This window comes from Hippopotamus amphibius, chromosome 9, assembly GCF_030028045.1.
Source record: "Hippopotamus amphibius kiboko isolate mHipAmp2 chromosome 9, mHipAmp2.hap2, whole genome shotgun sequence".
NCBI lineage: Eukaryota > Metazoa > Chordata > Mammalia > Artiodactyla > Hippopotamidae > Hippopotamus > Hippopotamus amphibius.
Window position 1 is genome coordinate 134,217,759 of NC_080194.1, and position 26,650 is coordinate 134,244,408.

The 26,650-nt window shown below is 49.0% G+C and overlaps 1 protein-coding gene across 1 annotated transcript in view; it reads left to right on the forward strand.

Annotated features, from left to right (window-relative positions):
- The window catches only part of BMERB1 (bMERB domain containing 1), a 131,207-nt gene extending 118,099 nt beyond the window's left edge, over nucleotides 1-13,108 (forward strand). Inside the window, exons 4-6 of the mRNA XM_057696061.1 lie at nucleotides 8,177-8,291; nucleotides 10,494-10,576; nucleotides 12,996-13,108. Coding sequence (XP_057552044.1) covers nucleotides 8,177-8,291; nucleotides 10,494-10,576; nucleotides 12,996-13,108 — 311 coding nt within the window. The remainder of the gene's footprint in view (nucleotides 1-8,176; nucleotides 8,292-10,493; nucleotides 10,577-12,995) is intronic.
- Nucleotides 13,109-26,650: the final 13,542 nt, after the last annotated feature.

Below are 26,650 nucleotides of genomic sequence, written 5' to 3' on the forward strand. Positions count from 1 at the left end.
CGTTGTTAGTGTATAGGAATGCAAGAGATTTCTGTGCATTAATTTTGTATCCTGCTACTTTACTAAACTCATCAATGAGTGCTAGCAGTTTTCTGGTAGAGTCTTTAGGGTTTTCTATATATAATATGTCATCTGCAAAGAGTGACAATTTTACTTCTTCTTTTCCAATTTGGATTCCTTTTATTTCTTTTTCTTCTCTGATTGCTGTGGCTAAAACTTCCAAAACTATGTTGAATAATAGTGGTGAGAGTGGACACCCTTGTCTTGTTCCTGTTCTTAGAGGGAGTTCTTCCAGTTTTTCCCCATTGAGAACGATGTTGGCTTTTGGTTTTTCATATATGGCTTTTATTATGTTGAGGTAATTTCCTTCTATGCCCATTTTCTGGAGAGCTTTTATCATAAATGGATGTTGAACTTTGTCAAAAGCTTTTTCTGCATCTATTGAAATGATCATATGGTTTTTATCCTTCAATTTGTTGATATGATGTATCACGTTGATTGATTTGCATATATTGAAGAATCCTTGCATCCCAGGGATAAACCCCACTTGATCATGGTGTATGATTTTTTTAATGTGCTGTTGGAGTCTGTTAGCTAGTATTTTGTTGAGGATTTTTGCATCTATATTCATCAGTGATATTGGTCTGTAGTTTTCTTTTTTTGTGACATCTTTGCCTGGTTTTGGTATCAGGGTGATGGTGGCCTTGTAGAATGAGTTTGGGAGTGTTCCGCCTTCTGCAATATTTTGGAAGAGTTTGAGAAGGATAGGTGTTAACTCTTCTCGAAATGTTTGATACAATTCGCCTGTGAACCCATCTGGTCCTGGGCTTTTGTGTGTTGGGAGATTTTTAATCACTGCCTCAATTTCCGTACTTGTGATTGGTCTGTTCATGGTTTCTATTTCTTCCTGGTTCAGTCTTGGAAGATTGCATTTTTCTAAGAATGTATCCATTTCTTCCAGGTTATCCAATTGATTGGCATATAGTTGCTTGTAGTAGTCTCTCATGATGTTTTGTATTTCTGAGGTGTCCGTTGTGACTTCTCCTTTTTCATTTCTAATTCTGTTGATTTGCATCTTCTCCCTTTTTTTCTTGATGAGTCTGGCTAATGGTTTATCAATTTTGTTAATCTTCTCAAAGAACCAGCTTTTAGTTTTATTTATTTTTCTTATGGTTTCTTTCCTTTCTTTTTCATTTATTTCTGCTCTGATCTTTATGATTTATTTCCTTCTGCTCCCTTTGGGGTTTCTTTGTTCTTCTTTCTCTAGTTGTTTGAGGTGTAAGGTTAGGTTGTTTATTCGATCATTTTCTTGTTTCTTAAGGTAGGACTGTATTGCTATAAACTTCCCCCTTAGAACTGCTTTTGCTGCGTCCCATAGGTTTTGGGTTGTTGTGTTTTCGTTGTCATTTGTTTCTAGATATTTTTTGATTTCCTCTTTGATTTCTTTAGTGATTCCTTGGTTGTTTAGGAGTGAATTGTTTAGCCTCCATGTGTTTGTATTTTTTGCAGTTTTTTTCCTGTAATTGATATCTAGTCTCATGGCGTTGTGGTCTGAGAAGATGCTTGATATGATTTCAATTTTCTTGAATTTGCTGAGGTTTGATTTGTGACCCAAGATGTGATCTATCCTGGAAAATGTTCCGTGTGCACTTGAGAAGAAAGTGTAGTCTGTCATTTTTGGATGGAATGTCCTATAAATATCAATTAAGTCGAGATGGTCTAATGTGTCATTTAAAGCTTGTGTGTCTTTATTTATTTTCTGTTTGGATGATCTGTCCATTGATGTAAGTGGGGTGTTCAAGTCTCCCACTATTATTGTGTTACTGTCGATGTCCCCTTTTATAGCTGTTAGCATTTGCCTTATGTATTGAGGTGCTCCTATGTTGGGGCCGTATATATTTACCATTGTGATATGTTCTTCTTGAATGGATCCCTTGATCATTATGTAGTGTCCTTCCTTGTCTCTTTTAATAGTCTTTACTTTCAAGTCTAATTTGTCTGATATGAGTATTGCTACTCCAGCTTTCTTTTGACCTCCATTTGCATGGAATATCTTTTTCCATCCCTTTACTTTCAGTCTATATGTATCCCTTGGTCTGAAATGGGTTTCTTGTAGGCAGCATATAGAAGGGTCTTGTTTTTGTATCCATTCAGCCAGTCTGTGTCTTTTGGTTGGAGCATTTAATCCATTTACATTTAAAGTGATTATTGACATGTGTGTTCCAATTGCCATTTTCTTAATTGTTTTGGGTTTGTATTTGTAGGTGTTTTCCTTTTCTTGTGTTTCCTACTTAGAGAAGTTCCTTCAGCACTTGTTGTAAGGCTGGTTTTGTGGTGCTGAATTCTCTTAACTTTTGCTTGTCTGGAAAGCTTTTGATTTCTCCCTCAAATCTGAATGAGATTCTTGCTGGGTAGAGTATTCTTGGCTGTAGGTTTCTCTCTTTCAGGACTTTCAGGATATCCTGCCATTCCCTTCTGGCCTGCAGAGTTTCTGTAGAAAGGTCAGCTGTTATCCTGATGGGTTTTCCCTTATATGTTATTTGTTGCTTTTCTCTTGCTGCTTTTAATATTTTTTCTTTGTGTTTAATTGTCGTTAGTTTGATTAATATGTGTCTTGGTGTATTTCTCCTTGGGTTTATTCTGTATGGGACTCTCTGTGCTTCTTGGACTTGGTGAATTATTTCCTTTCCCATGTTGGGGAAGTTTTCCACTATAACCTCTTCAAATATTTTCTCAGACCCTTTCTTGTTTTCTTCTTCTTCTGGGATGCCTATAATTCGAATGTTGGTACGCTTAATGTTATCACTGAGGTCTCTGAGACTGTCTTCTAATCTTTTTATTCTTTTTTCTTTTTCCTGCTCTGTGGCATTTATTTCCCCCATTCTATCTTCCAACTCACTTATTCGTTCTTCTGCCTCAGTCATTCTGCTGGTTAGAGCATCTAGAGTATTTTTAATTTCAGTTATTTTGTTATCCATTGCTGTTTGTTTTTCTGAGTTCTTATGAACTGTTTCTTGTACTTTCTCTATTTTGTTATCAAGATTTTATATCATTTTTACTATCACTACTCTAAATTCTTTTTCAGGCATTTTTCCTATTTCCTCCTCATTTATTTGGTCTTGTGGGTTTTTTTTTTCCTGCTCCTTTGCCTGCATGGTGTTTCTTTGTTTCCTCATGGTTGTCCAACCTTTTGGGGTTGCTTGTCCTGGCGATAGAGGTGTTTATAGAAGACTGTCCAAGCCTCAGACTGCTGGTGTTGAAGGGTTGCCTGCGGAGGTGGGGGGAAGCTGTGGCTCACCAGGGAGACAGGGGCACTGGCAGCAGGGGTTCTGGGGGGTGCTCATTGGTGTGGGCCCTCCCAGAGTCCACCACTGGCCCCACCGAAGAGCCTGTGGGCTCTGGTGCTGGGTGGCCTCAGACCAAATAACCAACAAGGTGTGTTCAGCAAAGCATTTTTAAAGACCAGGTGAGCGAGGTGGGGGTTGTCACAGGGTATGTGACCAGCTCCTGTATGATTCTCTGATTGGTTGATGGTGAGGTAACAGGGCAGTGTGTCACAGGGGTTAATGTTATCAGTCGTTAGGCTCCAGGAGGCACTGGGGGCGACCAGCTCATGGTCATCGAGCAGTTAACATCTTCCATTTGGTGGGGTTTTAGCCTCTGTAAAACAACTCAGGAAATGTGCATCAGATACCGTTATCTAGGGGCTTCAGAGAGGAGCTAGAGCAGAGGACATGGTGGAGGGGTCTGTCCCAGGAAGACATAGAGTCCTGCTCGGTTACAGCTTCATCTCCCTTCTGTGATTTTCTCACACAAGAGCCTTACTCTCAGGGCCTCTGTGTCCCAGTTGTCACCTTCTCAGGGGCCCAGGACAGGTCCAACATGGATTGAGGTCTCCTTGAGAGGAAGGATGCCCAGAGCCCTCTGTTGGCCAGCAGGACATGTGAGTGCCCCTGAGGCAAAGGAGACATGAGTGTGTGGCCACCAGGCTAGGCAAGGCCTCCTCAGGCCAGAGGGGCTCCACCAGGGAGCTGTGGCAGCCTCTAGAGCATGGGTAGGAAATGGGTGGGAAATGGGTGGGCTTGGGGGTCTTTGGTTGACACAATGCCTGGGCTGCACGACTGACCGGGACTGGGACTAGGGTGGAGGAGAGTGAGGTGCTCACCTGGAACATGAAAAATTCAGTCGTCGTATTTTCATGCAATATTTAAAATACCAAAATTCACGCAAAAAAAACCAAAACCCAAAAGTTTACATATGAGGGTGAGTCAAAAATTATCCCACTCCAGTTATATTAAAACTTCTGTTGGCCACACTGTCTTATCAAGCACTTTCCGTTCAAGGCTACTGTCTCCCCAGCCACTGCTGTGCAGGTGTGACCGTGTTACGTCAGTTCATTTGTAACTGCAGTGCGAGCAAAAATGGATGCCCTACTTGTGATTTGCGTGAAAGAAGAGCAGTGTGCAGTGATTCGTTTTTTGTGGTCTGAGGGTGTACCTGGTGCTATTATTTATTGACGACTTTGTGTGCATTATGGAGAAAGTGTTTCATTGCAAAGAAGTGTGTGTGAATGGATAGAGAAGTTCAAGGAAGATAGCACAAGTGTTAACCCTCAAGAAGGAGCCAGACTCCCGTCCACGTGAAGAAGTGAAGACAGCGGTGCATTCGTGGCTCACAGCTCAGCCCAAAACATTTTTTAATGAGGGAATACGAAAGCTTGTTGACAGATTGACAAGTATATTGAAAAGCAAGGAGATTATGTCAAAAAATGGTGTATCTGTCTTCTCTAAAAGTTACTTAAATTCTACAGCCAGAGTGCAGATAATTTTTGACTCACCCTCGTAAAGATGAGATTGGTACTGGGGCTTCCCTGGTGGTCCAGTGGTAAAGAACCCACCTTCCAATGCAAGGGACACAGTTTTGATATCTACTCAGGGAACTGATCCCACATGCCGCAGGGCAACTAAGCCTGCGTGCCACAACTACTGAGCTCGCATACCTCAACTAGAGAGCCCACGTGCTGCAAACTACAGAGCCCACAAGCCCTGGAGCCCACGCGCCACAACTAGAGAGAAGCCTACACGCTGCAACAAAACATCTCACATGCCTCAGTGAAGATCCTGCGTACGGCAACTAAGACCCGATGCAGGGAAGGAAGGAAAGAAGGGAGTGAGGGGGGAAGGGAGGGAGGGGGGAAGGGAGGGAGGAAGGAAGGAAGGAAAGAAGGAAGGAAGGAAGGAAAAAGAAAAAAGAAAGATGAGATCAGTACTGACACTCAGTGAGCAGAAGCCAGGAACACTAAACCTGCATGGAGGGGACAGTCCCCCCGAAGGACATGTTCTGCTTGAAATGCCTTTAACTGTCCCACTGAGAAACACACAAGCTCACAGGGCCACTTAGCAGGTCCTCAACGCCAGCCCCATTGATTCTCCCAGGAAACTGCATCTTCCCAGTTACTTGCAGAGATTCTGATATTAAAGTTCCCTTCCTCTCCTTCCTTCCTGCTCACCTCTCCCCACCTTCTCCTCTGACTCCTTGTTAAGCGCCTTTCTGTGTATTCCTTGGACCAGTGCCAGGTTTCTAGATGGATTTAGCTGATTTTAGGGGGAAAAAACCCAATGCTCCCGGCAATACATCAATAAAAATATTAAGTGAAGAGAACACTGAACAGCCAAGAAAATCATGTATCTCCAGCCAGAGAATAATTCACCAGACTGATGAGAGGGAACACCTGGGACCCTCCCCACCTTCAGGGCTTCTCAAGGACAAGCCAAGACACCCCATCCCACCGCCACTGCCACCACCGCCCCCTCAGGGCTGGGGATGCTTAGACCTGGCTGTAGAGGCCATAGTACCCTCCCCTTGGACATAAAAATAGTGTCTCCCTCATAGGGTTGTTGAAAGAATTAAACTAGTGGTTCTCAACCACGGGCGATTTTGCCCCCACTGGAGACATTGGCCATGTCTGGAGACGTGCTTGGTTGTCACAACTAGGAGAGGAGGTTGCTACCGGCATCTAGTGGGTAGAGGCCAGGGAAGCTGCTAAACATCCTACAATGCACAGGACAGCCCCCATGACAGAGAATGGTCCAGTCTCAAATGTCAATAGTGCCAAGGCTGAGAAACCCAGATAAAATGAAAATGTAAAGCTCACAGTAATACAAATACAATGATAATTGCTGCAATTTATTAAGCACTTACATTTTGCCTACTTACGCTGTGAGACTTGCTTTTCCTTCATTAAATAAGAATTTATTTCTTTTGTACCTGGTTTGGCAAATATTTAATCTAGAGGGCATCTAATCATTAAAGCAACAGTGATGATGTAAAGTAATAGCCAATAATAATAGCCGCTGATTGTTCATGAACTCTTACTATGCACCAGGCAGTGAGCCTAGTGTTTTACTTCATTTCTCTCTCTTAAAACTTGCAACAACTTTATGATTATCTGTACTGAGAGGCTGGATGCTCAGAGAGGTTGAGGAACGTGCCCAGAGTCACACAGCTGGGAAGGGGAGGAGCTGGGGTGTCCAGCCGGGCCTGTCTAATTCTGTGGCAAGGGCTCACACTTTGATAGGGTCTCCAGGCCAGGGAGACCAGTTAGGAGGCCATGGCATGATCCAGGGAGGGATGATGGTGGCCTGGGCTAAGGAGATGTGCTGGAGGAGACGAGTAGCTCGTCAGAGGGTCTCGTTGGCAAGCACATGGAGATGCTAGGAGTCAGGTGTGTGATACCAGCTGGGGATAAAGTTGGCAAGTAGATGGGTGATGTTGGCAAACAAAGGGTGCCTGTAGATAGGTGGATTGGGTCTGGAAGTAGCTGAGTGATGCTCGCAGGAAGGTGAATGATACCTGCAGCTAAGTGGGTGATGTCTACAGGTAGGTGGGTGGGGCCAGCAGGTGGGTGGGTGGGGCTTAAGGCAGGTAGGCCTTACCTGGAGGCAGGTGGGTGGTGCCTGGAGGCAGGTGGGTGGTTCCTGGAAGCAGGTGAGAGATGATGGCAGGAAGGGTATGTCACACACACAAGCAGGTGAACAGCGTTGGCTGGTGGTGTGGAGACTTGGGTCAGTAACGAGTTTGTAAGCTGGCACAGATTCCTTTGATCTGTGAGCTGCTGGGAGGGGCTGCATGAGCAGTGGGCAACAGCTGAGTATCTGGGGAGGCTGGGGGATGCCCGAACTGGCAAGAGGTAGAAAATGGGGATGAATAACTTGGGGAGGGAGGTTTGTGAGTTCCTGGGGGCCATGCCAGTCGCTACGTGACTCTGGCATAGATCTGGGGCCTGGTGGAGGACAGGGGAGTACTGGAGGGCTGTCGCTGGTCACTTGGAGAGGACAGTGTCATCAATCCCTGAGTCCGAGGGCGCTGTGGTTAACTTGCCTGCAGAGGGCAGGGAGGCTCTGTGATGCTGCAAATGATGTGCAGAATCGGACTTCGGGACCCACCTCGAGATGAGGGATGCTACCAGCGATGAGCAGGAATCCGGGGGCTTCTAGCAATTCAACCCCACTTCCTCACTCCCCTCCTGATTAACAGAAGAAACCGATTTTCTCTCTAATCTAAATATTGTATACTCCTTGCCTCTGGTTCTGCCTCCAGATCTAGAGGAAATAGTCATTGCCAGTTCAAGCAGGCAGACAGACAAGCTGCCCCATGATTTTTATCTTCTGAAGGGACCTGAGCAGAGGCAGCCCGATGCAGGTGTATGTTTCCGCCCTCCTCGTTTTCTCAGTCTTCATGTCCAGCCCTCGTTCTTTTGTTTCCTCTGTGGTGCTCTAGCCCTTGGTATCTGGAACAGGATGGGAAAGCATGGGTGCTTTTCTTCTGACAGATTGGTTGAGCCTTGCTGTAGAGTGAGTCCCTCCTGCACCCTGCTGTGCCCATCTCCCCTCTGCCTTCTGCACGACCCCCTTGCAGCATCTTTATCATTTACCCAGCACCCACCACGGGCCAGCTCTATGCAAAGTCATGTACTAACATCACCACACCCTTGCGTCCAAGCCTCACTGTGTATCTTACAGAGGAGGAAACAGAAGCTTGAAGAGGTCAAGTTGCTTCTCCAAGTTTATCCAGCAAGTGAAATGGTAGATCCAGGATTCCAACCGGGGCCCCTCGGACTCAGGTGCTTTCAACAGCTGCACTCGAATTGTCTTTGCTGATGTTTTCTTCTTCCCAGAAAAAGAAAAAACCAAGTTGCAGAAACAGAGAGAGGACGAGCTAATCCAGAAGGTCCACAAACTGGTGCAGAAGAGAGACTTCCTGGTGGACGATGCGGAGGTCGAGCGGTTGAGGTAAGTGGGCGGGAAGTCCCGGGCGCCCAGGGCTGGGGCTGTTAGAACACAACTCAGCTTCCTTCCAAAACCCATCACCTGCTCCCAGGACTCATAGCTTTGCAACAGGCATGGCCTGGGCAAACGCTTCCCAAACACTGGATCCAAGTGAATCCTGGCCCTCTGGCGTGAGGACCCGCTTCACATTCAAGAGAAACTCAAATCCAGCTCCAAGAAGCTTTGCAAAGGCCTGTGGATCTTAAGTGGAGGTCATTTGAGGAGGTAACCAGGGAGGAATTACAACACGTAACACACAGCAGCATTTCCTGCAGGTTCTTTTCACTGAGCTTTCTCCCAACTCATCAAGGCAGCTTTTCCAGAAACTTCCACTGGTTTCTACAGAAACTCTGCCCCCTGTACTGAGTTGCTTCCTTGCCTGCCCTCCCCACTTCCCAGCTTTGTTCTTCCCCTTCCCCTCTCCTTGGTGGCTCCAAGGCCCCTTCCTCGCCTTCGGGGTCTCCTGTTTACACGTGCGCCTGCCACCTTGATCTGGACGACCGTGGACCCTGGAGCCATGGTACACCTGAAGGCTCCCCAGGGGGCTGGGGCACGGGAAAGATGCGAATGTTGATTCTTGAATATTTTCATGCTGGGGCAAAGCCTTTGGAGTCGTCCACAGGGGAGAGGCTCAGAGGGCCTCCTCCAAACCAGAGGGCAACTTCGTTTTAATTCTCTGTTTCCTCCTGAGTCCTCCAAGGCCCCTGGGATGCACCCTGCCCAGTTCAATGGGGTTTGGACCATTGACTTTGCTCCTGGTGACCCTTGGAAGAGCTGAAGTGACTTTCCTTCTGAGACCTGCCACGTACCTTGTCTAGGGTAACTTAAAGGTGCAGGGTGAGGAGAGGGGTTGCCCAGCTCACTAAACCTCCAGCAGGGAGGCTGGGTCCTACAACATCCCTGCCTCTGCCTCAGGGTCTCACACTAGTGGGAGTAGGCATTTACTCCATCACTGATATGTGTCTCTGCTTCAGAGTAGATTCATCAAACACACACACACACTATACACACATAACGTGTGCACACCACCCAGACACAACACACAGCACATATGTACAACCCACATATAACACATGCCATCCATGCATACAATACAGCAACCTACATGCACGAACACACACAACACACAGCAACATACCTGTACCACACACACAACACACAGAAACATACCTGCACCCCACACGTAACACACAGCAACATACCTACACCACACACACAACACACAGCAACATACCTGCACCACACAGCAACATACCTGCACCCCACACATAACACACAGCAACATACCTGCACCACACACACAACACACAGCAACATACCTGCACCACACACACAACATACAGCAACATACCTGCGCCCCACACGTAACACACAGCAACATACCTGCACCCCCCACACAACACACAGCAACATACCTGCACCCCACATGTAACACATAGCAACATGCCTGCACCCCCACACGTAACACACAGCAACATACATGCAACCCATGCACACAACACACAGCAACATACCTGCACCCCCACACGTAACACACAGCAACATACATGCACCCCCCACAACACACAGCAACATACCTGTACCACACACACAACACACAGCAACATACCTGCACCCCACACGTAACACACAGCAACATACCTACACCACACACACAACACACAGCAACATACCTGCACCACACAGCAACATACCTGCACCCCACACATAACACACAGCAACATACCTGCACCACACACACAACACACAGCAACATACCTGCACCACACACACAACATACAGCAACATACCTGCACCCCACACGTAACACACAGCAACATACCTGCGCCCCCCCCACACAACACACAGCAATATACCTGCACCCCCACATGTAACACATAGCAACATGCCTGCACCCCCACACGTAACACACAGCAACATACATGCAACCCATGCACACAACACACAGCAACATACCTGCATCCACACACACAACACATGGCAACATACATGCACCACACTCCCACAGCAATATACCTGCACCAACCACATGGAACACACAGCAACGTACCCGAACCATCACAGAGTCTGATACATGATCCCACAGTCTTGCTGCATTTCATTAGTTCCTTGGTGCTCTCCTAGCTCACTGTCTTTCCTCTTGTCTTTACACATCTGTCTACACAGGGAGCAAGAAGAAGACAAGGAAATGGCTGATTTTCTGAGAATCAAGTTAAAACCTCTAGACAAAGTAACCAAATCTCCAGCCAGTGAGTGCATACGTTATTTCTTCTCCTCCCTCATCCAAGAGAAAAGGAAATTTAAAAGACGTCTGGAAGCCAAAGGGGCACAACAAAAGTGCTTTCTAGAGATCAAGCTTGAGCACAGGATGGCAGCAGGCAGGGCCAGCTTCATGGGCGAAGAACCTGTGCGGTCACCCCTCCCCTCCCCCCGCCCCCCCACCTAGAAGGGCACTATGTTTGCTTTAATGTTCTGCTATTGCTGTCTTGGAATTCTTAAGAATTTTCAAACAAAGGGCCCTGCATTTTCATTTTGCACTGAGTTCTACACTATGTAGCTAGTCCTGGCAGCTAGTCCTTGCTCGTATGGTTTGGTGCAGTTGGGTGGCCACTGAGGCAAGAAGGTGAGGACTGAGGCCCATAGAGCTCTGGTCTCCGTTGGAGTTGGAATCACTGGAGGAATGGAGCCAGCAGTTTGCTTTTCAGAATATTAGCCTCTCAGGATACTCAGAGCAAAAAAGGTTCTGTGTGAAATAAGTTTGGGAAATGCTGTGTATCTGACCCTCTCTTTGTAGGCTTGCAATAACCATTAGTACATTAAAGTGATAACGGGTCCTGTTGTCTAGGAACAGCCTTTTCTTTGTTGGTCCAATGAGACCATACTTTGAGTTACAAGAAATGGATGCCTTAGCAAAAAAGGGGACTTGCTGGAAAACAGCAATGGGAACCAGGGCTTTGGGTACAGACACTGTTAGAACTCTTGCTTTCCTTCTGTTTATCATCTTGGCACTTCTTTGCATGTTACCTTTGTTTTCTCCTACTACACAGGCCTTCTCCCTGAGGCCAGAACTCCAGAACCATAACTTTGCAGTAGCAAGGCAACACCAGAGATTCTCTCCTGGCATCTAAACATATAAGATTCTGATTGGCCTTTCTTTGATCATGTTCCCACCTCCTAGGTCCATCACTCTCATCAAGAGGCTTGGAAGTTGTGATTGGCTAGATCTATGTCACATGCCCACTCCTGTAGCCACAGGGACATGAGCTGTTATAAGAGGAAAAGGGACAGAAGTCTTGCTAGGAAGACACAACCCCAAAGCTGCCACTATCAACTGAAGCTGCAAACCCAGTATTCCCTGACCATCCATTAACCTCCCATGAAAACACAGTTGTACAGTGTGAAGGAATAAAGAAAGAGAAGGGCCCTGGTCCCCTCTGCAGGCCCTAAAATCACAAGGCACATAGTCCCTGCCTAAACCCAACATCCTCAATGGACTGTCTCTTCCATGAAAGGCAAACTAGAAAAACTCCACTGAACACTGTGGAGAAGGAGCTAGGAAACCTGCCTTCTATGTCAGATTATGGATAGAAAAAATAATTCTGGCCAGAAATCAAAACACCAAGCCTGCACCACATGCAAGAGGCCCAGTGTGGGGTCCAAATATACACCACCCATCTGCTGCTGGAATCCCAAGTTGAAACATTAAAACGAATCCAAAAGCAGTGAAATCTCTAGGACCCCAGCAAAGCACATGCAGAGTTTCTCAGCAGAGACCCTTCAGTTCCCATAATACACAGCCCACAGATTAAACACAACCCCCATGAAGATGACCTCTCAATAAAAAATTTAAAACCAGTGAAGAATTGAACCACCATGAGAGGAGTCAGTAGATGCAACAAAGAGGATGTCTGTCCTCCCATTAACCAGAAATAACAGACTATCTGAAAGAGACAAGTATATTTAAACTATTAAAGAAATAAGAGAAGGAATAAAATGAAATAGCAAGATGCTATGAAAAAAGAATAGGTAGATTAGCAAACTATTAGCCTTCTAAAAAAATTATTGTCACTGAAGTGAAAACTCAGTGAGTTCAACACAGAGATATAGTTGAAGGGGGGACTCATATAATTGGAAAACAGAGCTGAGGAAATTACTCAGAATGCAGTACCAGGAGACAAAGAGATGGGAAATATGAAAGAGAAGTTATGAAACATGAAGCTTAGAATAATAAGGTGCAACTTACATTTAATAGACATTCCAGAAGGAGGGAGAACAGAGAATGACAGGTGAGGGTATCTGAAGAGATAATGTGTGAGTATTTTCCAGAATTGAAACATATGAGCCCTCAGATTGAAGTGACTTAAAATTTCTCTGCCCTCCGCTCACCAAATACTGCTTGAATGCCAAACCCCGTGCTGGACTTGGCGGATACAGTGGTGAGGAGAGCAGGGTAGGAGAAGGACTAACCGAAAGCCAGTGGGCCTACAGGCAGGTGGGAACAGTACAAATGCATGCCAGTTCTCCACCTCACCTGATCTGTGACATTGGAGCAAGGCCTGGCCGGGGTTGGGGTGGAACTGGAGCTGCAGATGATCAGGGCTCTCCTCACCTCACCTCTGCCTCTCTCCTGTTTCCCCTCTCTGCCTCTGCTCTCCTACCTTGCTGCAGGCTCCCGAGCAGAGAAGAAAGCAGAGCCCCCACCTAGCAAGCCCACGGTGGCCAAGACGGGGCTGGCGCTCATCAAGGATTGCTGCGGGGCCACCCAGTGCAATATCATGTAGCCCCCACTTGGGGTGCCCCCGGGGCCACGGGGACCCCCTCCCACCCTCTTGTCTTCACAGCCCCCATGTCACCGGGGCCCAAGAGCTCTCCAAAGCGAAAGGGATTGAAGGCAAGCCCGTGACTGCCGCCAGGGGCCGTGGGTGCGGCGGGCGGGCCCAGCCGCCCTGTACAGAGTGTCGCAGTAGGGGGTCCCTCCCCGTCGCATGGCCCTCCCCAGAGCATGCCGAACCCAGGAGTCTGTCTCCCTGTTTCTCCAACCACCAGGAAAGGTCCTCCCTCAAAAAAGCATATCTCCACGTCTATCTAGCTGTATCTAACCCGCCGTGCGAATGAACTGGGAGAGGGGCATGATCCCCAGGTGTGTGTAGTTGTGACTTTTCAGCAGTCTAGCACCATGTTGGGCACATCCCCCATCCACCCTCCTAGCTCTGCTGTCAGGCTGCCCCAAACAGCTCCACTACCCATCTGTCCTCTCCCAGGAGCTGTGCCCTGGAGGGCCCCATCCACACAGCCCACGTGTCTGGGGACACAGAGGGCCCATCAGTAAAGACTGAGCTTGTGTGTGGTATCGTGGTCACGTCTCCCGCTTCCTCCCCTCCTGTGTCTGGGCACGGCCCGTATCAGGAGTGTGTCCCTTTGCTCTTGGCTCTTCCCTTGCAACGTCTGTCCCAGGTGTGTGGAGCAGAGTGGGGATGGGACCTGGGCTGGAGCACACCCAGTGCTTGGAAGAGGTAGCAGAGAGCTGGAAGCTGCAACACGAGGCAAGGGCAGATGAGAAGGGACCCAGAGCAGATGCCGACCCTGGCATGCTCCACCCACTGGGGGCCACTGGACAGACGGATTGCCAGCAGGACGCCACTCACCAGCCTAACACACAGACCTCTGCAAACAGCAATGGCAGGCGGGAGAGGCAGCCTGAGCCAGCCGTGTCCCATCATTCGGTGGTGTATTTTAACCAGCCCAACAATCCCACCTGTGTAACTTGATGTACATCTGCTACAGCCAGCCTGACACAGCCCATGTGACCTCTCTGTACGTGTGTGTGTCGTGACTGACCTAAGTAGTTAGCATAACTCAAGACTTGCTGATGTGCAATCATCCATTGGAGAAAATAAAAATGGAAACCACGTACACAGCATTTTTAAAGTTTTTACTTTTTTCTTGACTGTAGACGTAACCCATGTACTTAGTTAATCATTTAAAAAGTACAGAAAGAATCAAGAAGTTTTTCTGTTTTTTTAACTCGCATAATTCCTCCAGCCACTCTTGACATTTTGGCATATTTCCTCTCTGTCTTTTTTATGCATTTTTTTTTCATGATTGGCATCCTATTGTACCATTCTATAACAGTTTTCTTTCTCCACTTATCATAGTATCACTACCATTCTGCCACGTCATTAAAAGCTCTTTGTAAACATTAAACACTCTGCATAAATATCTACAGTGGCTGCTTAGTAATCCGTTTCGTGGATATACTGTAATTTAGCTAACCAGTCCCTTGATGTTGGACATTTATGCAGTTTCTAGTTTTTTAGTATTGTAAGTAACATCAGGATACACATCCTGGGGGATAAAGCCTCATCTGAATTTCTGATTTTTCCTTAAACTCCTAGAAGTGAGGTTCTAATTTAAGCGGGTCACATTTTTTTCAAAATATTTGTAAATCAAAACCATCTGAAGGTGTCTCTAGTCACAGCGGCTTCGGAATTGACACGCAATACCTCTGAGTGCAATGGCCCCTCCTGTTGTGTAGCACATCCTTAGCCCCTCCCACGCTATCACTGATGTGCTACTGCTTCCGTCCAAGCTTCAGCCCACACAACACTCCCTGCCATTCTGAAGCTGAAGAGGCTCCCTCAGGCCACTGCCAGGAACATCACCTGGCCTCAGGGGACACTTCCCTAGACCAAGCATGAAGCCAGGCTGTGTGAGCTTCCTAGGGCTGCCATATGTATTCCCTCAACCAGCATGGTTTAAAAAACAGAAATTGATCCTCTCACTATTCTGGAGGCCAGAAGTCAGTGTCCTCAGGGCTGTGCTCCCTCTGAAAGCTCTAGGGAAGAATGCTTCCTTGCCTCTTCTAGCGTTTGGTGGCCCCTGGCAATCCTTGGCTTTCTCACTTCAATCTCTACCTACATCTTCACATGATCTCCTCTGTCTGTGTCTCTGGTCCTCTTTTCTTATAAGGACACCACTCATTGGATTCAGAGCCCACTCTAAATCTAGGATGATCACATCTTTATCCTTACCTTAACTTCTGCAAAGACCCTATTTCCAAATAATGTCACATTCTGAGATGGCAAGTAGACATGAATTTGGGATCAGGGATGATGCCAAAAACTTGGCCTCTGTGCGCTGGTGCTGAATCGAATCTCAGAGACAGAGTTTTGGGTGAAGTAGGAAAGAATTGCTTTATTGCTTTGCCAGGCAATGGGGGACACGGAGGGCTCCTGCCCTCAAAAACTGTGTGTCCCCACCCGGGAGGATTTGGCAAGGAGTTACATAGCAATGGTTCAAGGGTAGGGTTGCTGATAAAATCAGAGTGTGTGCAGGGCCTACACTCCTTTAATCTGATCTCAGGTAATCTCTTGATGAGCTTCTCTGATTCCTTTAATCTGGCTTCAGGTGGTCTTCTCTGGAATGAAGAATGCTAGCATCTTCCATTTGTTGGGGGTTTTAGTTCTGTAAACAGCTCAAAGATATTGCTATGGTATCCCTTGAGGAGGAACCAGGACCTCGGCCCAAGGCTGCACTATTGTTTCTTGACTGCTCCTCCCTTGTCACTGCATCCCCACCCCCCCACCCCCCCACCCCCCACACCCCTGCCTTCCCTGATTGGCAACTATTCGAATCTGCCCTTTGGAACTCAGGGAAGGCCATGGAGGCTGGGGTCTATTCCCTACAAACAAGAAACGGGGACAGAAGGGCTTCCATGCCCAGGAGCCCCAAAGGGTCCTGCTTGGTTTCAGAGGGACAATATTTAACCTGCTATGCAGATGCTTCCCACTCTTGCAATAAAAACTCAGGCTGCAAAGGGCCCGCCACACTCCCTTCCTGGTAGAAAACATGTGTCTGAAAGGCCTGACCTTAGACCAGTTATATAGCAGTCCCTCACAGCTCCAACAAACCAAAAAAAAAAAAAAAAAAAAAAAATCAAAACTCTCATAAAAATCCTGCCTCTAGTATACCCACTGAGCTCTGGGGTACATCTAACTTATGTTCCTGCCATTCTTATTGATGTTTTTAAAGCCAGAAACACACCATTTATTGAGGTTTTCACAGAAGAGCAGAAGAAAATAATTATTCAAGATGCTGTCAGATCACCAGGGCTGCCTACAAAGCTGGGAAACCTTGCAGGGCTCTGGGTCCCACACTCCCAAACACACTTCTTTTGGAAGTTGGTTGAGGGTGGGGGTGATGATAACTGGAGAAACATTTATTGAAAGCCTATCACTGTGCACTGAGCATGTACGCACATTTTCTTGCTGGCTCTTTACATCATCCCCACAAGACAGATCATATTCTTGGTACCCAAAACCTGGGTTTGCCTCTTGGTCGGTGTCGAGTCAATAGACACAACCAAGTCAAAGATCAGGAGAAGGAAGGATTTATTATTCCTTGCAGCAAGTAAGGAGAACATCAGGGATCTTTCCCAAAGCAGTACCTCCCCAACAGCAAAATCGGGGAAGTTTTAAGCTAAGGGTACATGCATATTCATGAAGGGGCTTGAGCAGAGAATTCAGCATAGAACTGGGGCCAAGGTCAACAGAGTCCAAGCCTTAGTTGACTGAAGTCAGGAGGGTCAACCTCATCATTCCATCCTGCAACTGGGTGGGGGCCTTAATTCCTACAAAACCCAAGGACTGTATTACATTGTGATGTATAGCCCTTGACAAGGCACTAGGACTCTGCTTTATCACTGCACTATTGGTTGACTGCCTTTTCTCTGTTCCTGCCTTCTTTTGTCCTGTTAAGATCATTGATTACTGAGACCTGTTCAAGGGCAAGTGTCATGGCCAGGCTTAGAGCACAAATGGCTTAGGTCAAAATGGGTTCTCTTAGGTCAAGAAAGCCATGCCTGGTTCTCTTTCTCCAGCGATCCCCTAATCTATATGCTTACTTTATTACTTCCACTCTGCAGATGAGGAAGTGGTCCAAGGTGCCATGGGCAACTAGTGGCGGAATGGCCATTCATTCTCCCCCCAACCCCCTCCTATAGCCTCAATCATCCTTCTTCTCCCCATCAGTTTTTTTTTAAATTAATTAATTTATTTATTTTATTGGCTGTGTTGGGTCTTTTTTGCTGTGCGCGGGCTTTCTTTTTAGTTGCGGTGAGTGGGGGCTACTCTTCATTGTGGTGTGAGGGCTCCTCATTGCCATGGCTTCTCTTGTTGCAGAGCATGGGCTCTAGGCGTGTGGGCTTCAGTAGTTGCAGCACATGGGCTCGATAGTTGTGGCTCACGGGCTCTAAAGCGCAGGCTCAATAGTTGTGGCGCACGGGCTAAGTTGCTCTGTGGCATGTGGGATCTTCCTGGAGTAGGGATCGAACCCGTGTCCCCTGCATTGGCAGGCGGATTCTTAACCACTGCACCACCTAGGAAGCCTTCCGCATCAGTTTTTAAGCAGATCTCCCATTAACAAACAGCCCTCCATTCTATCTTCTCTTGCAAGTCCCAAAACCACACACCTGGTCTCAAACCCAATCACACCTCAGATGGGGTCAAAACTCAGACTGGGACTTGAACCCATGGCCTGGGACTCAAATCCACTGTTTTTTAGTTAAAATCACTCACCTGGTCTCAGGACTTAATGAAGCTCAGGTTCTTTATGTCTCATCACAGAAGGAATTCAGCGAGAGGCAAAGAGATAGGCAGGAAGTAGATTTATTAATAGAGGACGCTTGTGAGGGATACAGGCAGGCAGGCAAGGGTCTCTGCGCCAAGGATTAAGTGGGAAAGCAGGTTTATTTACGGAGATACACACTCCGCAGACAGAGTGTGGGCTACCTCAGAAGGCGAGGGGCCCCAAAATATGGGGTGGTTATTTTTACGGGCTGGGTACTTTCATAAGCTAATGAGTAGAAGGATTATTCCAACTCGTCGGGGGAAGCGGGCAGGGTTTTCCGGGAATTGGGCCACCACCCACTTTTTGGCCTTTTATGATTGGCCTTGGAACTCTCATAGCGCCTGTGACTGCATCATTTATCGTATGCTAATGTATTACAATGGGCATACAGTGAGGCTCAGGGTCTCCTGGAAGTCAAATCTTCCACCATCTTGGGCCTAATTGGTTCTAACCAGTTTATGTTGTATCCTCAATGGCTCTGTCATTCTTTTAAAGGTTGGGCTCTGCCCGCTACCCTCTGTCTCAGCCTCATCCCCCCTGCTTGCTTGGACCCTCTCTGAACTGGGGCTGCAGGAAGCTTCTTTGGGTTTTTTGGTTCTTCTGGCCATGCTCTCCATGGGCACCTCGCCTGGACCTTCACACGTTATTCTCATGCCAAGAACTTCTCAGATTCCTTACCAGCCTTTCTCTGAGCTACCTCTATGCCACTCTGAAACCAAAGTGACCACCTTAAAGTGCAAATCTGCCCAGGTGTGTTGCTTCCCACTTGGGTTATTATTTATTTATGTATTTATTTATTTATTTTTGGCTGCGTTGGATCTTCGTTGCTGCGCACGGGCTTTCTCTAGTTGTGGCGAGTGGGGGCTACAATTCATTGTGGTACCTGGACGTGCCAGTGTGGTGGCTTCTCTTATCGAGGAGCATGGGCTCTAGGTGCACAGGCTTCAATAGTTGCGGTGCATGGGCTCAGTAGTTGTGGCTCGCGAGCTCTAGAGCGCAGGCTTAGTAGTTGTGGTCCATGGACTTAGTTGCTCCACAGCATGTGGGATCTTCCCGGACCAGGGATGGAACCTGTGTCCCCTGCATTGGCAGGCGGATTCTTAACCACCGTGCCACCAGGGAAGTCCACTTCCCAGTTTAAAACTCTCCTGCACCTTCCCCTCCATCTTCACGGTCTTGGGGCTTGGACCTGGTTTTCAAAACCTGACTCAGCCCCACGTATGTCTTCCACCTCCCTCCTCACTGCTCCTCCAGCTTCAGACCTTTGATCACATCAACGTTTAAGGGAACACACTGGGAAGGATGAAGGACCAGCAGGCAACGTCAAGGAGGGTGTGTGCCGCGGCATCCAACTTGACCCAGAGGTCAAGCACCCATAAGAACTTTATGAAAAGGGCCTACAGGACTTTGCAACAGGATGGGTTTGCTTCAAGAATTTGAACAAGGCGCTGGCGTGAGATCCAGATGCGTCAGGCAGGGGAGGGCTCCCTTACACTCTGTCCCATCGGAAGGAGGGCTCATCACTCCTATTTGGTAGATGGGGAACTGAGGCTCAGAGAGGGGAAGTGACTAGCCCAAGGTCACACAGCATATATGTGGTAGAGCCAGGACTTGAGTCTGCGAGCTCGATGAGAGCCAGGCCTGAGATGCTTATTTCTCATTTCTAATCCCAGCAGCATCACCACCCCAGGCCCTGCTGAGCTGAACTCAGAGATGACTCACGGGCCCTGCCAGCAGCCGCTGAGCTTCTTAGGGCCCTTTCCATCCCGCGCTGGCTGGGCAGCCCTGGGCTGCGGGGGCTCAGTGACTCCGCTCATGTGCAGCTTGAGAAGAAGCAGCTACAATGTGCCCAAGGCCACCGCCGAGACTCAGGACAGCTGGGTGGCCATCAGGGGCTGGGGCGAGGCACTCAGGAAAGCGTGTCTGAGGAGCCACTTTTTTGCTCACGTGTTTGTGAATTCCGCTCGCGAATGCCTCCCTGGGCAGGTGCCAGGGAACACGGCAATGAACCAGAGGGGGACAGTCCTGCCTTCGGCTACCTTACGTGTTAAGGAGGGAGACTGACGTCACACAAGAGGGCGGGGGAGGCCTCCTCTCAGGTGTTAAGTTTGAACAAAAGCCACTGCCCCGCAGGATTCACCGCAGGGAAGGGAAGCTAGAAAGTGAGGAAGGGCTCCAGCTTGGCGTCAGCCTGCTGGGGTCAGGAGCGACTGCTCCCTGTGGGAGCCTGGGCGGTTCCTTCACCTCTCTGGGCCTCAGTGTCCAGATCTGTGAAACGGAGAGAACCACAGTGGGGGGTAAACAAGACGGTGCGTGGGAAGGGGTTAGAGCAAGGCACGGAGTGAAGTGACTATTGCCTACATCTGCAGGCAGGAAGCTGACAATCAGAAACGCTGCCCCGGTCTGGCTGCGGCTCTTGAAGGGCTGGAGGCTGGGGTGCAGGGTGAGTAAGCCCGACCGGGGTCCTGCCCTCCCGAAGGGGATGGTGAGTAGAGCCGTGGACATGCTGCCACGTGCCAGAAGTTGCTGTAACCTAAATGCCAGCCAAGCCCCTGTCCACGTCCTTCTCCAGTGTCTGCACCAGCCCGGGCACACAGACCCACCGTCACACCTGACCCTGACTGCACCCCCGTCTGCTCTCCACACCCCTCACATCCTCCCCGCACCCGTCCCCTCCCTCTACTTCTGCCACGTCCACGAGGAACTCAGCCCCAGAAACGGATGCCGAAAGCTCAGCCTCTGTGCGCCAGTGCCGAATCGAATCTCGGAGACAGTGTTTTGGGTGAAGTAGAAAAGAATCGCTTTATTGCTTTGCCAGGCAAAGGGGGCCACAGTGGGCTCCTGCCCTCGAAACTGTGTCCCAACCCAAGAGGATCTGATGAGGAGTTTTATAGTGATCGTTCAAGGGTGGGGTTGCTGATAAGATTAGGATGTGCGCCTCTAATCTCGTCTCAGGTGGTCAGTCTCCTAATCTTGATGAGCTTCTCTGGTCCCTTTAACCTTTCTTTTTTTTTAAAATAAATTTGTTTATTCATTTTTTATTTTTTGGCTGTGTTGGGTCTTTGTTGCTGCGCTCAGGCTTTTCTCTAGTTGTGGCGAGTGGGGGCTACTCTTGGTTGTGGTGCACGGGCTTCTCATTGCAGTGGCTTCTCTTGTTGCAGAGCACGGGGGCTTCAGTAGTTGTGGCTCGTGGGCTCTAGAGAGCAGGCTCAGTAGTTGTGGTGCACGGGCCTAGTTGTTCCGCGGCATGTGGGATCTTCCCGGACCAGGGCTTGAACCCGTGTCCCCTGCATTGGCAGGCAGATTCTTAACCACTGCGCCACCAGGGAAGTCCCAGGTCCCTTTAGTCTCGCCTCAGGTGGTTTCTTGGCTGCTCCTCCCTTGATGAGCAACTGTGTGAATCTGCCCTTTGGAACTCAGGGGGAGTCTTGGACGCTGGAGTCCTGCCTACAAGAAATGGGGACAAAAAGTCTTTTGTACCCAGGAGCCCCACAGCGTCCTTCTCGGTTTGAAAACCACGCTGCTCAAGGCCTTCCAACCTTCCAGGTCAGTTATGGAGGTGGGAGGCGGTCTGCATCACACACAGCCCCACAGTCCAGTGATGATGGACCTTTCGATTCCCATTTCCACCAGCTCTGCCACTGGCACCCTCTCCCTCACCCCGTCCCCAGGCCTCTCCAGCAGCAGTTTCCCTCTCGCTTTCTTGGAAAAATTCAGCTCCCCCCAGCCTTCACCACTGACCTCGACTCGGGTCCCCCGTGCATTTCCAGAGAAGCGTCAGTTGTGCTGCCGGCCAGCTCCAGGCTCCCCTCCCACCCACCAAGAAGACTCATTTCTCTCGTGATAAGATACACGTGGCTTATGGCTTCTTTCCCATGAAAAGCTGCAGCATCAGGTTTGGGTTGTTAGGAAGCATTGTGCGCTTTCTCCATTGCATGAGGATGGGGTGAGCGCAGAGGCTGCGGGAATGTGGGAGGGGGCGGCTAATGGAATCTGGGGTGCAAGGGGTTGTCCTCAGGGAGGACACATCTCGGCCACGAGACATGGCAGGGAGAGGAGTTGCAGGAGGAGGGGGTTGGCTTGGGGGCAGGAGGGCCACCCACCCAGAGGGCTCTCCTGGGATGCAGGAACCTCTCAATGCCCCTCTCTGTCCCCTGTGCAGAACTAGAGCTCTCTGCATGAGGATGTGTTTAAAACAGAATTCAACTAAGTAAATTTTAAGGATCTTATTGGTTTTATTCAAAGATTCATGAATCAGGGACCACCTAAACTAGCAGATAGAAAGGCACTCCAAGATAAGACTTTTATAGGCAGAAGGGAACGGGACAAGGAAGTTATACTAGACCAAAAAGTGGGTTGGTTACGGCAAGGTCACTTTCCTTTGGAGGATGGCAAGGGATCTAGCAGGCAGATGACAAGTCCTGGTCAACTGGTTAGGGCTGAAACTGTAGTTGTCTTGCTTTAGTGACACGGGGCTTAGCGTGACTCCTTTTAGGGCCTGTTGTTTTTAACAGATCTTTTTGATTGTAAAAGACCAAAATTAAAGTCAAACAGGCAAAACATAAGGGCACTTCCTGGTTCCTGGGCTGAGATGTCCCGAGGTCCAGGGTACCAGTTGGTCCAGGGATTTGAATGATGTCACCTGGACTTGTTTTCCATGTTTTGCTGTCTCCATCCTACCTCCTCATGTCCTTGTATGGCCCCAGCTATAACTCTCAGCTTCCATTCTCTGGGCCTCCTGGAGGAAAAATCCAGCAATTTTAACAAAAATGCCAGCCTGGAGCCTGCCAGGCCTGGCTAGGGTCACATGCCCAGCCCTGAATCACATGCTGGATCTGGGGGTGCAGATCTCTCTCAGCCAAGCTGGGGTCCAAAGGCTGGCCCTGGAGGTGGGGTGGTGATGTCAGCCCAGTTGTGCCAGAAGAGGAAAGAAGAGATGCTAGGAAGTTAAAAACAAGTGTCTGCTGCCTTTTAGAGAATAAGAAACAGGGCTTCCCTGGCAGTGCAGTGGATACGCACTTCCACTGCAGGGGCACAGGTTCCATTCGTGGTTGGGGAACTAAGATCCCACATCCCACATGCTGCACAATGTGCCCCCCCCCCCAAAAAAAAAAGAACAGTGAATAAGAGTAAGAAACAGGCTTTCAGAGCAGGGCAGGGATTTGCTAAGGTCACCAGTGAGCTCACCAAACCCAAAACAGAACTTGGAGCCCTTGGTCTGACACGGTTCTCTGCGTCCCCTTCTCTCTTTGACATCTGGCCCAGCTCTGTGGGCAGCTCAGGTCTAAAAGAAATGCAGTGGTGCTGGGACCGTCAGTCCCCGTGGGGCCCTAGCATGCTCTTGCCTTGCTTTACCCAAGAGCTGTTTGTTTGGGTTCGAACAGCCACTGTTTACCCATGTGAACCACAGTCTATGCATTTGGAGGCAAGGAATGGAAGGAAGCATTTCTGCGGCTTCAGACTCCAAGCAAAGCGTGGCCCTGGGCCAGCTAGCTCTGAGCCTACCTGCCCCCCTTTCCGGCCTCAACCCCTAGAGAGGCCCGGGAACCTGTTCCACAATGTTAACATGATTTTTTATTTTGAAATAATTTTCTTTTTTGGCTGCACCCTGTGGCTTGCGGGATCTCAGTTCCCCAACCAGCTATTGAACCCGGGCCACAGCAGTGAAAGCCCCAAATCCTAACCACTAGGCAACCAGGGAACTCCCTTATTTTGAAATAATTTTGAACTTACAGAGTTGTCTTTAAAACAGTGCCAAAAATCCCTGTGCACCCTCTGACGCAGGCACTGACTGCTGGCATTTTGCTGCATCTGCTTTATCACACCCCTTCTCTGCACGCTTTTTGTTTTTCAAGAGTGACTTTAGCTACAGACGTAATGTTGCTTCCCCCTTAAATACTTCAGTGTGTATCAAAGAACAAGGGTTCTAGGGACTTCCCTGGTGGTACAGTGGTTAAAAATCCACCTGCCAATGCAGAGGACAAGGGTTCGATCCCTGGTTGGGGAACTAAGATCCCACATGCTGCGGGGCAACTAAGCCCGTGTGCCACAACTACTGAGCCCATGTGCCACAACTACAGAGCCCACATGCCCTGGAGCCCATGCACCACAACTAGAGAAGAGAAAACCTGCACCCCGCAATGAAGAGCCTGCATGCCGCAACGAAGATCCTGCGTGCTGCAACTAAGACCCGATGCAGCCAAAAATAAAGTAAAATAAACATAAAGTAACTATAAATAAATATTTACTTTAAAAAAAATAAAAATAAAGAACAAGCGTTCTCTTTCCTATTACAGAATAGTTCTCAAAGTCCAGCAACACTATCATCTAGCATTTACATTTTATCAATTGTCCCAATATTTTTCACTATGGCAAGTCACCTCCTCTGTTATATGGACTCTGGGCCAGGAACAAGTGTGCTTTTCATTGCCCTGTCTCTTTCACCTCCTTCGATCTTTTTGTCTTTCATGATCATGACAGCTTTGAAGAGCCGAGGCCAGTGGTTGTGTTACTGACCCAGAGCCCTTGGACTCTAATCAATAGAAATTGATAAGAGGCCAGATGAGAAATTCAGGCAAAGCTTTACTGGGACTCATGCCGCAGAGAGGGAGGGAAAACAAGAAACAGCTGCCCTTGGTCACTCTCCAAGTGCTGGTGAGCTGGTTCCTTAAATAGGGCAAGGCTGGGGGCGAATTGGTGGGTCGGCCGGAGGGGTGGCTCAAGTGGTCTGCCCACCCCCTCGGTGGTGCTGTGTGCAGGGATCGGCAGGACCCTGCTTTTGCTCCTGGACCCTCAGAAGTTGCAGTTGGTTTGTGGCCTTTTTGTATCTTATTGTTCATAATTGGCCCCACTGCTTTTAGTCCCTTATACTTTCCATCCTGTTGCTGAAGGAGACATTTGTCTAGGGACAGATGCAGGCACTCTGGAAGGCGGGGGGTCCCGGGTCCCAGCCTGTCTCAGTTTTAGCCGACAGCCTACATTTGGTGATTCTGATGCCCTGATTCCAGAACCACCATCCAGAGGGGTCTTTCTTCCTGTCTGAGCCCAGAGTCCTGCCACTGTGGGGGAGGCAGGAGGGTATGGCTAGGCCTGCGTCTTACTCATCAGGGTCCCCGCACCTGGCTCAGTGCCTGGCACCCAGTGGGGACTCAATAAAGACTAGACTTGGGAGCTGTGTAGAGCAGGGACTCTGGCCCAGCGGTGCCACGCCATGGCCCGGGCACTGGCTCACCCTCTCCAGCCTCACTTTCCCCATCTGTAACCTCCGCGTGGGGGTGGAGAGTGCTTGGGTTGGCTGGTCTTTAAGGCCTTACAGCTTTGAAACTTGGTTGTTGACCTTCAGAAGGTTGCGCCCAGGACCGCTTTCCTCCCGCACCAGGAGCTGGACTAGGTATCTTAGGCCTCTGATGTCAGTCACTCATATTCATCAAATATGGATAAATTTACATATGTATGTAAATTCATCTACAGAAACTATGAGTTGCTTCAAACTAATGGAAGTTGGTAAAGATGATGCGAAGTCACTTCCTTGATTAGGTTATGTTATACAAGCCTTCCTCTTAGAGGACTGGAAATTCTGCTTGCGGGCTTCATGAACTGTGCTGCCATCCTGAGGAAGCTCATGTGGCCGGGAACTACGGGCAGCCTCCAGGGTTTGCAGGTGGCTTCCACCTGACAGCCAGCAGCACCTCAGGCCCTCATTCGAGGTGAGGGGTGGGGTAGGAGGGGTGGGACGGGGCAGGGTCAGCAGGGCCCGGGCCTCAGGGTCCACGTGCAAAACATCACTGGTCTTCCCACGTACAGAAATGAAACAGGGGCTCTAGAACAAAGATTTCTTTTCTGAAACTTCTTTCCTGATTCCATGTCTGGCCCAGACACACCAGGCTCAGCTAACGCTGGGGCTGGGCCCTTGCAGCCTGTGGGTGGCTCTGTCTGCACTCACCGTGACTCAGAAGGTCTGCGAGGTAGAAGGGGTGGGAGTGGGGCTTCTCCCATGCCAGGCCCCGCATCAGAAAGGCTTTCCGGCAGAGGCGGAGGGGCCGCCCTGACCACACCAGCGCCCCAGCTGGTGCCCCAGCGTGGGATGAGGGGCCCAGTGGCCCAGTCCTTAGCTTCAACTACAGACGTTTCATCCCCCTTTCCTCCTCTGGACCCTAAGTTCCCTATTTCCAAATCCTTCCTTCCCAGCACATGTGACTCCTTCTCTTCATCTTGCTGAGGAAAGTTCTGGCCCCTGATCGCTGATCTTGTCCCACACACCTTAAGATCGACGGGCTTGCTTTCCCTCCAGTTTTATTATTTGCCGACTGCATCCCAAAGGCAACCAGGTTTCCTCATATTCGAAGCCAAGCTGTGCCGCAGGGCTGCCTGCCTCCCAGGAAGAGGTTAGAACTCTCCTGGGAAAGGGACTCGACACGGCCTTGGACGTATTAATCTAAACGAGTGAATTGGATCAGTCTCCGCTGCCTCTGCTGCCTCTCTCCCGCAAGAGAGGCGTCAGAGCAGGCTGATGCTGTAACCACATGAGCAGCTGGGAGACAGGCCAGAGACCGTATGAGCCTGAAGTATAGCCTCATAGGAGGGCGCAAAGCAGTGACAGAGACCTGGCCGGCCGCTGGCTTATGGGACAGAGCCAGGGTGCCTGCTCCTCCCCAGCCCTAGAGCCAGTATGTGACCTGTCCCCACCCTCAGAGCAA